General features: G+C 41.7%; 1 protein-coding gene across 1 annotated transcript in view; it reads right to left on the bottom strand.

The window, feature by feature from the left end:
- Nucleotides 1–18607, bottom strand: part of STRIP2 (striatin interacting protein 2) — a 126405-nt gene that overhangs the window by 80649 nt on the left and 27149 nt on the right. Inside the window, exons 4-5 of the mRNA XM_077472326.1 lie at nucleotides 6329–6460; nucleotides 3611–3731 (exon numbers count right to left, since the gene is read on the bottom strand). Coding sequence (XP_077328452.1) covers nucleotides 3611–3731; nucleotides 6329–6460 — 253 coding nt within the window. The remainder of the gene's footprint in view (nucleotides 1–3610; nucleotides 3732–6328; nucleotides 6461–18607) is intronic.

Raw genomic sequence — 18607 nt, 5'->3', positions numbered from 1 at the left:
GGGGTAATACCCTTTAGCAATTCTTGTATACTTCAGAAAGGATAACATATCGAATTGCCACCGATTATTGCGCTCCCCTGCTCCTTGTTTTAAATAATCGGAGGAGGATAGAAATATCACTAGTATGAAACTATGATAGTAGATCTTAGCAGTTTCATACTAGCATAGCAGCATTAGATGGTAACACACTTCAATTATTTAGCTTACATTTAGACCCCTTTCACTCTGAGGCACTCAAAAACGTTGGGTGTTTCTGCAGTGCTTTTGTGGTACTTTATTGCCGTTAGTGGTGTGCTTTTTTTTAAAGATCACGTGACAATGTGACCTTAGAAGGAAAAAAAAAGTAAAAGGAGGGGCGGGTGCTGTGTCGGTCGGTGAATTACATAGAAAAGGTTTTTACGGCGAGTCCAAAAACTCCTATTTTCTATTATATTCACCGACCGACACATTGCCTCTTTGTAACAAACGGGACCGTCCCCAAGCAGTGCCAAACAAGGGGTGGGAAAACAGCACAAAACTTCATCCACCATGGCAAGTGGGAACTAGTGAAACTTTACCCACAAAAAAAATAAATAAAAATAAAAAAAACACAGGTTATCCGCAACAGGAGTGATCACCCAAGACCGCACCAAACTGCGGAAGTAAAGAAACCGTGCATTAACATAACTGTACTGTATTTTCATTGAAAAAACAGAAAATATATATTGCATATTCAATTGCAATTACACGGCCGCCTGCAAAACTTTGCGGCCAAAACAGGCATCAGCCGATGCACTGACGCCTACCTTGTAGAACTTGGCAAACTTGTGGACAGACGACCAGGTCGCCGCTTTACACACCTGAGCGGCGGACGCTTGGTGTCGGAAGGCCCAAGATGTTCCGATTGCCCTTGTGGAGTGGGCCGTGACCGAAAAGGGGGCACCTGTCCCTTCAAGGCGTAGGGTTGTACTTCAATCTGTCTGATCCACCTGGAAATGGTGGCCGACTAGACCGCCATGCCTTTCTTTGGACCAGCCACCGAAACAGTGAGTCTGACTTCCGAAAGGGAGGCGTGGCAGACAAATACACCTTAAGAGCCCGAACCACATCCAGAGCGTGAAGGGCCACCTCCTTAGGGTGCTTTGGCTTAGGACACAGAGATGGCAATACAATGTCCTCATTGATATGAAAAGCCGAGACCACTTTTGGTAGAAAAGACGGTTGTGGACGCAACACCACCTTATCCTTGTGGATAACCAGATAGGGTGACTTGCAAGACAGAGGACGGGGGGGGGGGAAGCAGGGGCCTCTTTAATGCACCTTTCCTCCCATGCGCCGCCTCCATCTTGGCAACAAACAAATTGAGGACCGCAGTCAGGGTGTCCATGGGCACTGCGCAGTCCGCAGGTGACCCGGTTGCAATTGCCTGGATTTCGGGGGAAGAAACACCAGTTTCTGAAGCCATGCTGACCCTACCCTGTCTGCCACCCGAAGGGGACTTAGGACAGTGACAGTCCCACCCTCCTTGCTGCCGCTGACTGAGGGGCTCTTTCCTGTTCACAAGTAGTACCTGTAGTCCCCGAGTGCTCCCAAGTGCAGCCGCCAGAATGATCACTAAAACGTTCTATAAAAGTGCTCAGGCTTCAATAAAATGGCTGCCCAGCGTCCAGTACACAGACAGGAAATACAGGGAAAATGGCTGTGAGAGCACATGAACCATGCTGCTGCTAGAGAACACTGAAAAACGTGTTGCGGTTTCCAAAAAATGGCCGCCAGTGTCCTGAATAGAAGATCACTTGGAAAATGGCCGCTGAAGCCAGGAAAGCATGCTGCCCTCGCCCACACCTAAAATGCCACCAGCAGCTTCATGAGGTGCAGAAAGAAAGAATGATAATGGAGACACAGCATCGCACCAGACCCTCACAGGCACATTCCGGGAGCTTAACACACAGGACCCAGGACACCTCTAGCCAGCCAGCAACCCCATCTCAGGTGAGAGCCCACAGAAATCCCCCATATATGCACACATACACCGCTCAGCAGCCACATGCAGCATCCCCCTAGGGAGGGGGTGGGGGAAGATAGGGACAGGGGAGAGAAGAGAGGGAGGTGAGGGACCCCCGAACCGACCTCCCAGGGAATGCCCAGCCACTCAGCCCCGCCGAGGAAGGGAGAGCTGTACTTTCCAGTCCTGAAGAGCTGGGAGAGATTCCATTGCAGAACTACTCACTGATCAGTACAGGGTAGCTGCTGGCCTCGGCATACTGTGACGCAGACATCAGTAGCCCGGTCATATGTATGCCCCGGAGCATAAAAGCTCACCGACCACCTCTGGAGCTGAGGTTTTGTCGTGGCCTGCCAAGCCGTAGCTGCGACCTGCACACGCTCGATGGCCGGACTGGGGAGACTACAAGGATAAGGGTATCCAGCCTGTCACCCAGCCGTCTGTTGATAGCTGATCAAAGGATCATTCATCTTGCGCAAAAAGCCAAGCTTCTGCATAAAAAAGCATGAACCGATGGGCCCGCAGGGTTCCTAGGGCCTTCTGCTACACTAGGCAAAATAAAACTGAGGTCTGTCTGCAGATGGGGGGGTTGTTAACCAAGAGACCGCCCCCCCTGGGTGGAACTAAGAGTTCTGAGTGTTGTATTAAAACTATGCCTAGTATTCTCAAAGTGATAAGGCTAACAACCCATTTGTTACAGCGAGGAGCTGTGTCAATCGTGAATATAAGAGAAAAGCCATTTTGCAGTGCTTTGGAAGCACTTTTCATTTATTTCAATGGACAGGGGTGTTTTTTTAAGGTGCTTTTTAAAGCACTCTAAACATGTCCCAAAGGTGCTGCTTACAGGACTTTTTTCACCGCTCCACCAGAGCGCCGCCCCATTGTAAAAGCACCCACTGAAATTAATGGGAAGCAGTTTTCAGGTGCTATTTTTTAGCGCAAAAGCGCCTCAGTGTAAAAGGGGTATTAGTTGTAACTTTGTAAGAATAGGTTAAAGTTAACTTCCATTTCCAGTTTTGGAACATTTGTATTGCTGGGGATATTTCATCTAACTTTTCACCACAAAAATTGTGTTTTGTTGCATCATTTATAACTATTAACAAGATTTTCCATCATTTCCTGGCCTGACAAGAAGTGATGAAAAAAATCTCACAAATAGGAGCACAGACTGCACATAAAAACCTGACAGAGTGATTTTGTTCTCTGGGACACGTTACTTGCTTTATTAAGTTGCTCATGTACAGTGCTTTGGATGCATACAATAAACATTTTTCTGACAAAAATGGAGTTGGGCGTTTTGCTTAGTTCCGGTCCCCGCAGCCCCCACCAACACGCAAAAGGTTGGAAATAAGCTGCCAAAAAGTTATGCATATGTGGTAAATTAACAGAAAATATAAAAATTTACTAGAAAGAAAATAGAATTGTAATCGTTTTGCATGAGAAATCGCTCTGACTTTCTTTTCTTGGACATTCTGGAGAAGTCTTACTTCAGAAAGTTTGATATAAGATGACTAGGGAGAAACTATGAAATGTACGAGTTTGTTTTAATGTATTCATATAAAAACATTTTTTTACACACACACTAAACCAATACAGAATGTTACACAGAGAACTTCACTATCTTACGCAATTTCCATGTTCAGAAGTTCCAAGAAGACAGCAAAAGTCCCCATCTGGTAAAGTAGGAAGCAGTTGTATCGAGACCATTGGAGGACATCAGTCTCATTTTCGCATTCTACAAACACACCTGCCAAGAGAGATCAACAGTGTTCATCCACTTATGTTGGCCATGCACATACCAATATGAAGCTAATGACATGTTTAAATATTTTTATTAATCATATTTCAAAGTACAAAACAAGAAGAGGAGGCATAAAAAAATAAAAAATAAAAATATTATATCAGCATGATTCAGGATACACCAAACATAGCTTATTCAAAACACATAACAATGTGTCCATAAGACAAAGAACAGAAAGGAGAAAGGAAATTATAAAAACATTTTAAGCCATCCAATCCAGGGACACATAAGACACAGCATATTAAAGTACAACTATAGGAAGTACTTATTTTCTTCATTTTGGATAGAGCAAGGAAGAGTTAAAACTCGTCAGATTTTTATTTATTTTTTTGCCATCTGTGTCCCGTTGTGAAGATTTCCCTTTACTTCCCATCTGATAGCCAAAACAGGAAGCGAGAAGAAATACCTTTAAATTGGCCCCGCAGGTCACCAGAACTATTGTAACCATTGGAAGATTTCCCCTCTATTACTTTTCTGGAGACAACCCAAAATTTGTGAGATTTTCCTTTTCATTTTGCTTTCAATGATAAATGGTAAACAGGACAAATAGAAAGGGTGAATCTCCATAACGAGGGCATAGAGAGCAATAAAAAGCGACAAGCATTCTAATCGCTCTTCGCTCTATCAAGAACTTAAAAATAAAGTTTGCCTTTAGTGAGATTTTAAGCCTCACCCATTAAAAGTAAACTAATCCAGGGCTTTCATATGCAGAAAAGGGAAGCTTCAAAAACAAAAACACACACACACACACACTGTAAAATGCAGCAATGTAACCAGATGAAGGCCTGTTTTTCATTTTAAATATGTAAAAAAAAAAAAAAAAAAAAAAAAAAAACACCTTACTAGCTTGTAGAAGACAAACTAAGCCCATTCAGTAAGGCCTCTTTCACACCGACGTGCCGTTCAGGCCCGCCTGTCAGTTTTTCAGGCGGACCTGAACGGGTGCTCCATAGAGCTCTATGGAGCGTCGGATGTCAGCGGTGACATGTCCGCTGACATCCGACCCGCTCCGATCCGAAAAAGTGTGACGGAGGAAAAAGCTATTTTTCCATCCGTCTGCGGATCGGATCGGATGACGACGGACACTGCGGTCCGTCGTCATCCGATCTCCCATAGGGGAGAGCGGCGCTGTGACAGGTCCGTCCCTGCGCAGTGTGCAGAGACAGACCTGTCATCTCCCTGCTCAGCGGGGATCGACGGAGTGATCCCCGCTGAGCAAACGGACATCCACGGGGCGGATCAGAACTGATCCGCCCCGTGTGAAAGGACCCTTAGGCCCCTTTCACACTGAGGCGCTAGAGTGCTAAAAATAGCGCCTGCAAAGTGCCCTCAAACAGCTGCTGCTCTCTCCAGTGTGAAAGTCTGAGGTCTTTCACACTGGAGTGGTGCGCTTGCAGGACGCTGAAAAATGTGTTCTTTGGAGCGCTGTATTTACCACTCCTAAAGCGCCCCTTCCCATTGAACAATTGAAACAATGGGGCAGCGCTCCAAACCCCTTTTCTGCTGCTAGCGGGGGGTTAAAACTGCCCCGCTAGCGGCCGAAAAGCGCAGCTAAAACGACGGTAAATCGCCGCTAAATATAGCGCTGCTTTACCGCCAGCGTGCCCAGAGCCTCAGTGTGAAAGTAGCCTTAGTAAGTGGAGGAATAATCACATCTCTAGGAGGTTGGGTAAATCTTTGCTCTCAGGTACTGCTGCTAAGGGCAGCCATACATGCATCTAAACTTGTCCAGTTCAGCAGGAAGACAATTTTCAATCCATGTATGGACGGGGGACAGGGGAGGTTGTACAGAAGTTGATCTACTGATCGACTTCTGCACAATCACCAGTCTAACACTTTCAGGTGTGCTGGTAGCATGTTGGCACTATGGTTCCTCCCAACAACCCCTAAATTACAGTACTTCACATTAGAATGAATCTGGTACACCTATTTTAAGTTACAGTTTCCCTTTAAAATACAAAAGTATTATATAATATGTTGTTACCAGTCTTTAATATTCATCATAGAAAACTATACCGTGTAAGTAGAATTTATATTTTCTCCAGATTTGCGTGGGTTTTTCTTCTGTGCACTTAACAGGTTTGTGTTTGATCACAAAATGCAAATACATACAGGATACTAAATGGCTTCTATCTAAATTGAGTCTTCTGCATGCGACAGTATGACTAACAAGAAAATAAAAACTTATTTGGGAGGAGGGACTAATGTGAATGGCTCTGTGTTCCCTGTAAAGCAATATAGAATTAGTTTGAGCCACACAGAGCAATCAAATAAGCTATAAATAATGAGGATGGGTTTGGTGGAACAAAGAGAGGAGTGTGGTGTGCAAGTTACACTGTCTTTTTTATAATCTACGGGTTGACAATTGCCAGTGTCCGACTGTATATTAGTCCAGCACCACAATGTCACTAAACAGCTGAGCAAAAAAAAAGAAGAAAAAAAAAAAAAAAAGAAAAAAAAAAAAGCTGTGCTACTGTACAGGAGCCTGATGAAACGACATCCACTTAGTTTTCCCCCGATTCTCTTCTTATGCTGGTGCCCACCTTGTGCCAAGTAGAGGATAGCTCTAGCCGCTGACAGACGCTTCTCCCGGGACACCACCTCCAGTTCATCAAGGAGGTACATGACTTGAGTTCTGTGCTGCTCTGCGTCCAGGGACATCCATCTTGCCTCCCCTTTTAGCAGAAGAAAAATAAAAGTGCATAAGCGCTAAACAGGAAAAATAAATAAATAAAAAAACCTGCTAGAACAAAAAACAGTAATCATACACCTCATGAATAACCAGCAAAATGAAAAAAGTGCCAATATTTTATGTGGATCTCCAGTGTGTACCTGTTGATTATCAGTAAGAAATTATTATTCACTTATGTGCTTACCAGAAGCTTGTGCAACAACAGCATTGCCAACAAGTGTATTCCACCAGGTGTTCCCTTGAGAACGTGCTCGTAACGTGTTGGGAGAGGCCTACGTGCTGACGTAATTGCCGCCGCATCTACATGCTCAGGATCGGCAGCTTTTGTTGCAAGTCTGGCCAGTTCTTTTACTGATTTTTTTTTATGCTATAGCTCTAATTGTTTTACCAAATTTTTTTAAAAATACTGCACAATACAAGCACTCTTATGGGCTCCCGGTGGTGAGCTTTTTTACAACACCCTTGTTTAAATGACAAGAGGAATTCTAAAAGGAGACCATTAAGGCTGACATTCATCTAATCTCTGGTGAGTGCATATGCTAGTGGAGGCTGATCTAGTTTTATCACACCTGCTGGAATCAGTGTTCATTTCACGACTAAAACATTTTAGTCGACTACATGAATACTATTTTAGTCGACTAAAATACGACTAAAACAATTGAGATGACTAAAAACTAAAATGCCATTTTAGTCAAGACTAAAACTAAATTGAAATTTGACTTCAAAATGAAAACTGGTCTGTAGTGCATGTTCATACCTCAATACCATAAATAATAATAAATATTAGATTTCTCACTCCAGCAGTATATAATGAGTTTGGGAATTGTAGAGAAATGTTAACTAATGCATTACAATTTAAAGCGGGAGTCCGCCGTTTTTTTTTTTTTTAAAAGCCAGCAGCTACAAATACTGCAGCTGCTGACTTTTAAAATAATGACACTTACCCACCCAGCGCGCCCGCGATGTCGGCACCCGAAGCCGATCCCTCTATCGTCTCTCGGGTGCTGCCGCCGCCATCGTGGGTATGGGAATCAGGAAGTGGAGCCTTGCGGCTTCATTTCCCGGTTCCCTACTGCGCATGCGCGAGTCGCGCTGCACAATAAGGATGGTCCCCGCTGTCTCTGGGATCCGTGTGTTTCCCAGCAGGCAGCGGGGGACCTTCGGAAAGGGGCTTAGATTCTGTGGAAAGGGGCGTAGCTTCTGCAGAATCTACGCCGGAAGTGGGTGCAGATACCTGTACTGTACAGGTACCTGCACCCCCCTCCCCCCTGAAAGGTGCCAATTGTGGCGCCGGAGAGGGGGAGGGTTCCAATGAGCGGAAGGTCCACTTTAGGGTGGACCTCCGCTTTAATTACACCCATTCAATTTTAGATGACTTAAATGAGTTTTAGACGACTAAAAAAAAAAAGGCACTGGAGATTTTAGTCGACTAAAATATACTGGAGATTTAGCCGACTAAAAAAAAACAGACTAAAATGGGACTAACACTAAAATGCCATTTTAGTACTAAGACTAAAACTAAATCGAAATTTGCTGCCAAAATGAACACTGGCTGGAATACACTTGTTAGCAATACTGTTGTTGCACAAGCTTCTGGTGAGTGCGTAAGTGAATAATAATTGCTCACTGATCATCAACGTTGTAGAGATCCATCCCTTGTTCAGGACTGTTGTTTCATCTAACATATTGGGGCTTACATTTTATTTTGAAGTTGTAGTCGACCACCATTTTTTTTTTTTATTATTTTTTTTTTTTTTATTTAGTGCTGCACTTTGTTTTTCAGCTTTAGAAAATAGAAGCATAACACAACTTTTATAACAGCAACAATTGCGTTATACATTACAAATGGCTCTCTAGTGAACATACTCATAACACATTTATCACTATATTCAACAAAACTGCCTCCTAAAAACTTTCTATATTGATTTCCCAAAGAGACTATGATAGCTAGCTACCTCACATTCGAATGGGTTGCCAAACATCAAAAAAAATAAAAAAAAAATAAAAAAAGGGTGCAGCATTTTTGGCAGTGCATGACACAGGATGCTATTACATTGCTGCATTGAGAAGATCTGCCAGGACCCATTCATAATGTTAACTTTAGGTAACACACGTGGTGCTAAAGAGCATGCTATCACAGCACAATAGTGTGAGCAGGCTTTAAAGCAAACGGGGGGGGTAGCCATCTGGGTGGCTGGAGAGTGGTAGGGGTCAAACCCAAGCTCCTTTTTTACAGAAAGTGTCAAGATTTTGTACATACATTCCAGCTACCTAGTTTTGCATCTACTGATCACTTTGTCATGATGATCTTCCAAAGATAACCCTTGCCTATGCATTTTTTTGATCAAACGCTTAAAAGAAAGAGAAATAGTCGGGATCCAATTGCAGACCTCCTTTTGGAGGTTACCAGAAAGTTTTCATTGGATGTAATGAGTTAGCAGACCCATAGACTTACATTGTACAGAGGGACAGTTCATGCTTTTAAGTGCTTCACAAAAAGCACTGAGAAATGAATGGCTATAATTCAAAGCTAAAAATAAAAATAAAAGGGGTAGGTTGCGCTAAGGAACTTATGGGCGAATCCACATAAAATATAAAAAAGGAAAATAGGTAAGAGCTGCCTCTATTACTATCCACCTGGTGGGGTGGAAAATGTTAGATAAAGGAGTGCTATGAATAGATCTGGCGCTATACCCGTGTATCAGAAACTTAATTAATGTGCTAAATTAAATTTAAAATTGTTACATTAATCCGGTGTGTAAGAGTTGGTGTGCAATATATTAGTGTTGGGATAAAGTATAAAATATAAACTGTAGGTGGGAAGTAAAAACTCAAAAATATATGTGTATAAATCGTTAAAAATTTACCAGCATGCTGGCTGGAAAATAAAATATTGTCTCAGGTGCGATAAACCTAAATGGGTGATTACCTTATGCACTCTTAATCACATGAATACCTTAAACATGTGAACTACTTAATAAATCAGGTAAAAATATTACATGTAAATATGAACCATAAACATAATACAATTGTGCACAAATGTGACAAATAAAATCTATGCGTGCAGTAATACAATTGTGCACAAATGTGACAAATAAAATCTATGCGTGCAATACTAAAATGTACAATAAATCCGTGATAAATATCAATACCCCACGTGAAACATGCCAAATATTACGAGTGAAAAAAGAAAAATTGAAAATGGAAATAAATTTAAAAAGGAGGTGAAAAAATTCCAGAAATAGAATAAAATAAAATAAAATAAAATAAAAAAAAAAAAAAAAAAAAAAGACTAAAAAGATTTCACAGAATGAAACAAAGTGGATTTTTAATTTAGAAAGTTTACATCCAGCAGGAATGAACATAGACCTGGATCTGAACTGTTTTATAACCAATTTTTAATTTTTAATTTAATTTTAAATTTTAATAAATTAATTAATTTTTTAATTTTTTAATTTATTTTTACACAAAGTCCTCACATTTAAATTTTATTTTAATTTTGAATACAACCCCATCCACACGATTATCGAAAATAACACTATTCAGTGCTAAACTCCTGATCGAATACAGTTTATAACATTCTGGGGTCGAATGTAGTCTATAATAATTGGGATCGAATGTTGCCTACCAGCCAATACAACAAGAGTATATTTTCGCTTATATTATCATTGAGAAAAAATAAGCATAGAAATATGGGTCGAATAGTAATTACAGCATAGAGGGTCGAATGTCGAGGGTCGAATGTTATCTATTCAACCAATGAATATTCCAAACCATCATTTCAACCAGAAAAATAACAATCAAAGAAGGGCATACTCAACCATTAAAATATCCCTCTTTTTTGGATACATATATTTACGTAGCTATAAAACATCTTACACCAAGTTATTTTTCTATATATCCTTCAATTTTTATTACCAATTCCCATAGCTCATTCTGATTTTCATTCATGTTAATTTTATTTCATCTTCAATTTATTTCCAATTTTATTTAAATTGATCTTAATTTTCCCAGCTATTTTTACATACATAGGTTTTTATCATATATCGTTCTTTCCCTCCACATTACATAACAAAAATCCAAATCTTATCCGCTTATTGCCACCACTGATCATTTAGAATAACATCTTATAGTATGGTCCATTTTTATAGTACGCTATTATTAATGTCGCCTATTTGTATGTTTTTACCATTATCTTCTACCATTGCTTTTAATGTCACCTATTTGTATTTTTTATCATGGATTCTTTATTATGGGTTTTTAATTGCAATCTGTATTCACCATATTTATGTGTAATCTATATTTGGTTTTAAGTAAGCAGAGTAACTGTTTATTAACAAATACATACACATATAAGCTCTGTATATATAAAATCCAACAGCTGGCTAAAAACGGCAGAACACTATGTAGGATAGTTATAGGAACACAATCACCACCGCGCTCTATTTGACATATGGGCATTCCCACAGCAAAAATGGCGGCGGTCGTCCGCGCATGCGCGATAGGTGTATTGTGTCCTATAAAGAGCGTGAGGTGTGTAAAGATGGCCGCTCCGGATGACGTCCCAGTGACGAAACGCGTAGGGCGTGGCCTATCGAATACACACTTCCAATACAGTCGGCGTGGAAGACGAACGGAACGCTCTCAGCAGCTTCCATACCTTTAACACTGTACCTTTACACTACGGCGTGGAAGACGAACGGAACGCTCTCAGCAGCTTCCATACCTTTCACACTGCACCTTTATACTGCATTTATTCAAGCCATTTTCTTCTTTCAAAAGTGTGAGTAATTTTTAGTATCTTCTTAATAAAGTGATTTATACAGTATCACACTATGTATGGTCCTCTCTTTCAATATATATACTGAGGCACACTCCACCTGGAAATAACGAGGGATCCTCAACAGCCTATCTGAAGCAAGCCAGAGAGCGACACGGTAGCTTATACTGTGAAGGCTGATCCACCCCGGATGGGGTTATTTTTCTGGTGAGAGTACATCCTATAAGTGCCCACAATGCATGAAGATTAGTTGTTTGGATCCATCACATCCCCTCCTGTATCTACGGGAAATCCCCCATTAACTGCACTGCATCAGAGACTGCGTTTTTTTGCTTCTTTTTTACTCCCCCTTTTTTTCTCTTTGTACACATTTTTATATTTTTATATTTTTATTACTTGGGACAAATACCTAAAAAAATTCTTTATTTTTATTTTTAATATTTTTTATTTTTATAATTTTTTTTTTTTTTTTTTTTTTTTATTCTATTTCTGGAATTTTTTCACCTCCTTTTAAATTTATTTCCATTTTCAATTTTTCTTTTTTCACTCGTAATATTTGGCATGTTTCACGTGGGGTATTGATATTTATCACGGATTTATTGTACATTTTAGTATTGCACGCATAGATTTTATTTGTCACATTTGTGCACAATTGTATTACTGCACGCATAGATTTTATTTGTCACATTTGTGCACAATTGTATTATGTTTATGGTTCATATTTACATGTAATATTTTTACCTGATTTATTAAGTAGTTCACATGTTTAAGGTATTCATGTGATTAAGAGTGCATAAGGTAATCACCCATTTAGGTTTATCGCACCTGAGACAATATTTTATTTTCCAGCCAGCATGCTGGTAAATTTTTAACGATTTATACACATATATTTTTGAGTTTTTACTTCCCACCTACAGTTTATATTTTATACTTTATCCCAACACTAATATATTGCACACCAACTCTTACACACCGGATTAATGTAACAATTTTAAATTTAATTTAGCACATTAATTAAGTTTCTGATACACGGGTATAGCGCCAGATCTATTCATAGCACTCCTTTATCTATAATTCAAAGCTAATAAACTTTTTTGGCATTCTTTATAAATTTTTCAATGTAAAAGAAAATAGAGAATGCATAAGAAAATATGTATTGAGGGGCGTGGTCTGCGCATGTCCGGGTGGGTGAGGGTGTGAGGCATCTCCCTAGCTCCGTGTGAGATAGACCAAGATGTCAGTGGGAGTTTACGATACTCCAGCAGGGCTTCAGCGATATCCCAAAGATACTGCAGCGGTATGAACTTGGGGAGACAGCGGTAAACCAAAACCGCCTGCAAAAGCGGCTCAGGCAGCTAAAGCGGCCAGAGAGGGAGAACTATAGCCAGAGATACACCATTACTTTCCCGCGATACAAGGAGCGGGATTCGAATCAGGAAGTGAGGACGGCCAGGCAGATACATTGCTGCAGCCCAGGGAGAGCTCACTTATGCAGGAAATACAATCACAGATGGCGGTGAGAGCAAGTATACAAGCACTTCAGGTCACCACGCAGAGTCCCCAAATGCTGGCCGCAGTGGCTGGGACCTTATCTTTTCCTCCCCAACGGGGGGAGACGGAGGCAGGGGGACTGAAAATGAAGGATTTAAGGACACTTATACAGGTAATCCCCACGCGGGCAGATATAGAAGCCCTTACTGTAAAAGTAGAGGATGCACATCGCAAGGAGCTGGAGTTTGTCCGGGTGGAATTACAAGTACTAAAGGAACGCATGATGGACGATGAGAATATAACCCAAAGCCTGGAACAACGGGTGAATGTGTTGGAGAGAGGCACCTGAATCCAAAATAGAGACCTCGGTAGCCTTAGTTACAGTTGGAGGACCTTGAGGATCAAAATCGCCGCAACAACTTGCGTTTACAAGGGATCCCAGAGGCATTGAACCAGGAAAATCTTCAGGACATGGTAAAGTCTATTTTTCAAAAAATATTAAAAAAGACGCTGTGCCTTTAAATCTTGAGCTTGATAGAGTTCATAGAGCACTGGGCCCTAAGTCTAAGGATATTAATCGCCCCCGTGATGTGGTTTGCAGCTTACATTATTTTATGGAAAGCCTGGGAGGCAGGAACAGTAGACTTTAATGGAGTACAGATGAAGATCTTACCTGACCCATCAAGAGCCACATTACAGCGCAGAGCTCTGCTGTGTCCAGTACTAAAACGGGCAACGAGCCTGAGGTGGAACATAATCGCTGTAGATTTCCAATTTTAGTTTTGATAAAACAAGGCTCTCTCTGGTTACGTTCTAGAGCTGATTTACCAGAGCTTTTTCTATTTTTGAGTGTTGACCCATTTGAGGTGCCTGACTGGTTGCAGTTATTTTCTATGAATGCCACAAATGCCCAGAACATAGAGACTAGAGAGATGTTAATATAACCAGGAAAATTGGCACTATTAACATTACTGGGGAGATTCGGAGGAGAATCTGGAGGGAATGATATCTGGATATAGGTCTCTCTCTCTCTCTCTCTCTCTCTCTCTCTCCTGCCTGGAGATTTCTGTCTTCCTTTTTTTTTCTAGGCCCTATTTAACTTCCTTATGTATTTTTTGATTGTACTGAACCGTACTTTGGACTGGAGATTGCTTAAGAATGTTTTTGTTTTTTTCCATTTCTCAGAAGTGACTGTTGAGCGAGTTGTGATAATAATCTATAGGACCTAGGACGTGGTGGGGGAAAGGGAGGGGGGATGGGGCGGGGAGGTAAGAGGAAGTTAGTAGTTACGTAGTCAGCATGACACAGTATAAAAATGTATACACACACATATGAATACACTTTTTGATGCGTTTGGGTTTGCCTTTGGTTCTGGGGTTTTTTTTGGTTTGCTTTTGAGATAAAGTTGAGTGACACATGGGATACACAGGAGAAAGGGGATGGGGATGAGGTTGGGGTCCCCCCCCCTTTTTTTTTTTTTTTGAGAGATTGACATTAGGGAGTAAAGAGGGAAAGTAGTAACATAAAGATGACATTAGGTCACGACGATGCAAACATGGGATACGAACACATAATCACAACACCACAAGAGTAGCACAGTAAACTACAATTTTAATAATAGAACATAAGAATTTACATTCACATTAACCTTATATACGTATATTAGGTATATACAAGGTAGTGTAGCTAACCTGGCGGGGGGGGGGGGTTAAGAGGGTGGTAGGTGGCATAAATTTTGGGTAGAAGACGATGGCCAGGAGTTGCTAACAAAGTATCAGTGGTATGTCCGTGATATGTTGAATATACTGTATATAGGGAGGGGGAGGTTACGATTGAGGGTTGTTTTGAGTTTTGGGGGGGGGGGGGGGGGTCCTTTTCTTCTGTGGTTAGGGGGTGGTGGAGGAGTAATTTAGCTTTTTTCTCTCCTTTTATACTCTCTATACGTTATATAATTTTTCTTTGAGGATGGAGGTGTATGGATAGAGAGATTAAGTGGGGGAATTACCACACCGCATTATACCCTATATACCGCATATATATATATATATATATATATATATATATATATATATATATATATATATATATATATATATATATATATATATATATATATGTGCGCAAAGGGGGGGGGGGGGGCTCTTCTCTGGAATTTTTTCTCTTCTGAAGAATATAGGTTTTATATTTATGGGCAAGTAGTGGATAAGTGCCCCCTTTGGGCTAGGAATATTATATATATATATATATATATATATATATATATATATATATATATATATATATATATATATATATATATATATATACATACATATACACATACATACACACACACTCTGTATTGATGTAAGCATGCACTAAGGTGAGCATAGGAGGAGTTGGGGGGGGGGGGGGTTGGGGACTCTCTGAAACATGTGCAACCAATTCCCCCTAGTAGGTTAGCACTCATTGAGGGTAAGGGGATTAGGAGTAGTGATGGACGAACTTCCGACGGGACGTTTCACGAACACGAACCACGAACGCGGCCAAACGTTCGCAAACCGCAAAGTTTGCGGCGGACCCCATTGACTTTAATGGCAGACGAACCTTAAAAACCTACAGGTCATATTTACAGCCACAAATTACTACTAGCTGTGCACACATAGTCCCACCACATGGACACTGACATAACAAAAGTATTAAGTGAATCTGGGATCGACAATGACAAGCATTCTTTTTTTATCTGTGAAATTTTGACAATTCAGGAGCGCATGAAGGCCATGGAGGAGAGGCAAGGTCAGGCCAGGCTATGAAGGGGTTGCAGGAGATGATCAGTGCTACAGTCAGGGCAGCGTAGTCCTGTGCCAGTGTCCCAGTGTGCCAACCTGTGCTTGAGCCCCTCCCTCTGCCCGGCCCTTACCCTCACCTATGCAGGGCTCCACTGCAGTGGTCCGGAGGTGCCAGTTCAGTGCTGATCCTCAGCCATGGTGCTGGCACTGCCTGCTGTTGACTTCTCCGCTGCTATCTCCCTCACTGTCTGAAACCAGCACCGCGATAGAGACTGAGCACTGACACCAGCACCGCGATAGAGAGAGAGCACTGACACCAGCACCTCGATAGAGAGAGAGCACTGACACCAGCACCTCGATAGAGAGAGAGCACTGACACCAGCACCGCGATAGAGAGAGAGAGAGCACTGACACCAGCACCGCGATAGAGAGCACTGACACCAGCACCGCGATAGAGAGCACTGACACCAGCACCGCGATAGAGAGAGAGAGCACTGACACCAGCACCGCGATAGAGAAAGAGCACTGACACCAGCACCGAGATAGAGAGCACTGACACCAACACCGAGATAGAGAGCACTGACACTAGCACTCTTTGTAGTATCGCTGCAGAGCCGCTCAGCAGTCACAATGCTGCACAGTGGAAATGCACTATACTATGCTTTCTATATGTGCAAGTATTTTATACATGTATTACACCCCTATATACTGCACATCAAATAGTACACCTATACCAGTCCTTAAAAGGACCTTTGTGGACCTAGTAGCTAGTGATATGCAGGCTGTCCCTCAGTCCCTACACTGATAAAAAGACAGCTGCAGAATCGGTCAGCAGTCAAGTATAATAGGCTTTCTATATTTGAAAGAAAGTATATTCTACGTGTACAACCCTATATACTGTACACTTATACCAGTCCTAAAAAGGACCTTTGTGGACCTAATAGTAATAGCTAGTGATTAAACTGACTGTCCCTGCTCCACACAGCGTCCTGTTCCTACACTGACAAAAAAAGACAGCTGCAGAATCGGTCAGCAGTGCACTCAGCAATCAGCAGCACAGCAGTGCACCAGAACCCTATATACTGTACACCTATACCAGTCCTAAAAAGGACCTTTGTGGACCTAATAGTAATAGCTGGTGATTAAACTGACTGTCCCTGCTCCACACAGCGTCCTGTCCCTACATTGACAAAAGACAGTTGCAGAATTGGTCAGCAGTGCACTCAGCAATCAGCAGCACAGCAGTCAGCAGCAGTGCACCAGAACCCTATATACTGTACACCTATACCAGTCCTTAAAAGGACTTTTGTGGACCTAATAGATAGTGATTTGTGTCACTACAGTGTCATCATGGGTCACAGTTCTTTCACAATGTAAACGCATATGTTCGCCGCACGAACAGCGCCAGAAGTCTGCCGGTTTGGCGAATCACGAACGCGCAAAATTCGCCGTGAACAGACCGCCGGGCAAACCACAAGGCCATCCCTAATTAGGAGTGCTTAAAGCTAGTTTGCTTTATATATCTTTTTGGAAGGGAAGCAGAAGTGCACCCTCATCAAAAGGTTGTAGGTGGGAAGGGTTATTTTTTTTTTTCTCTCTCCCTCTCGCATCCCCCTTCTCTCCCACTTCGGGGCTCGGTGTTTGTTGGTTGATTAGAAATTGATATCTTGTCAATTAATGCTAAAGGGTTAAATACCCCTGAAAAGCGGCGTATAATCCATCAGGACTTAAAGTGAGCGGGGAGTGATATAGCATTTGTTCAGGAAATGCACTTCAGGGAAAATAGTCTCCCCTTTCTTAGAAACAATTTTTTTCTGATCGTATATCATGCTACTAATCCTATGGCTAAGAAGGGGGGAATATCTATCTTGATTTCCGGTAGGATTTCATGGTCTTGTAGAGAATCCCTGGTGGATTCCGGGAGACAATACCTGCATCTAAAAGATAAAATTGAGGGGTCAGGGGTGACCCTGGCCTCCTTTTATGCCCCCAATACACAACAGGATGTGTTCTTTAGGAAATTTTTGGATAAACTACTGTGATTTCAGGAAGGCCATCTGAATCTGGGGGGTGATTTTAACATCCGCTTGGTCCCTAGTGAGGACACTTCCACTGGGGTCTCAGCGGCACCGCCAGGCACCCAGTAGCCAACCTCACATTTATTACAAGGAGCGAGGCTAGTGGACGTATGGCAATTGTTTCACTCAGGAGAGAGGGACTATTCTTTTTACTCTGCCACACATAAGAAATACTCCCGCATTGATTGCTATTTCATTCCACATTATCAACTGCATGCGGTAAAGGAAGTTTAAAGGAAGGATTACTTGGTCTGACCATGCACCAATTTTTCTGAAATACAACAATTTGGATACCCAACTCCCTGGTCAGACGACCTGGAAGCTTGATGAAAATCTCTTGTAGGACACTTCTGTTTTGGAAGATGTCCGTAGGGAAGCAACTTGGTACTTTCAGATCAATGATACACCAGATTATGATCCAGGCATGATCTGGGAGGCCTGTAAAGCAGTGATAAGGGGAGTATTGAAAAAAAACATGGGGCAAGAATTAAACGGGAAAGAGAAGAAAAACTGGCATCCTTAATGGCAGATTATCCTTCATTTAGAAAACTTGCACAAACAGAGCCATAACCTAGTTGTGGAAAGGGACCTTTTGTTGGCATGTCGACAAACCATAGAGTTACCTTTGTATAAAGCCAAGAGGGCAATACAGACAGGAAGGAAACATAATTATGAATATGGTGATAAGTGTGGGAAACAACTTGCTAGCTCTCTGAGGGAACAACTGAAGACATATGTACTGATGATTATGGGAGTTGAAGGTGAAAAAACGTATGTTATCTAGAGAGATATTACAGCGGTTTGGAGATTTCTACTCATCGTTGTATAACCTACAGCCAGGCTCTCAGAATCAGACTGAGATAGAGGAGTATTTAGGAACATCGGGAATGCCTAGTTTGACCCAGATGTAAAACAGGAATTGGAAAGGCTGATCACAATAGAGGAAATTCAAGAGGCAGTGAAAGTGGCAAAAAGGAGGTAAGGCCCCTGGCCCAGATGGCTTGTCCATTCAA

Source organism: Lithobates pipiens, unplaced genomic scaffold (genome assembly GCF_037356315.1).
Source record: "Lithobates pipiens isolate NorthernLeopardFrog02 unplaced genomic scaffold, aLitPip1_a1.2 Scaffold_8, whole genome shotgun sequence".
NCBI classification, from domain to species: Eukaryota; Metazoa; Chordata; class Amphibia; order Anura; family Ranidae; genus Lithobates; species Lithobates pipiens.
This window is presented reverse-complemented; position numbering and strand designations above follow the sequence as displayed.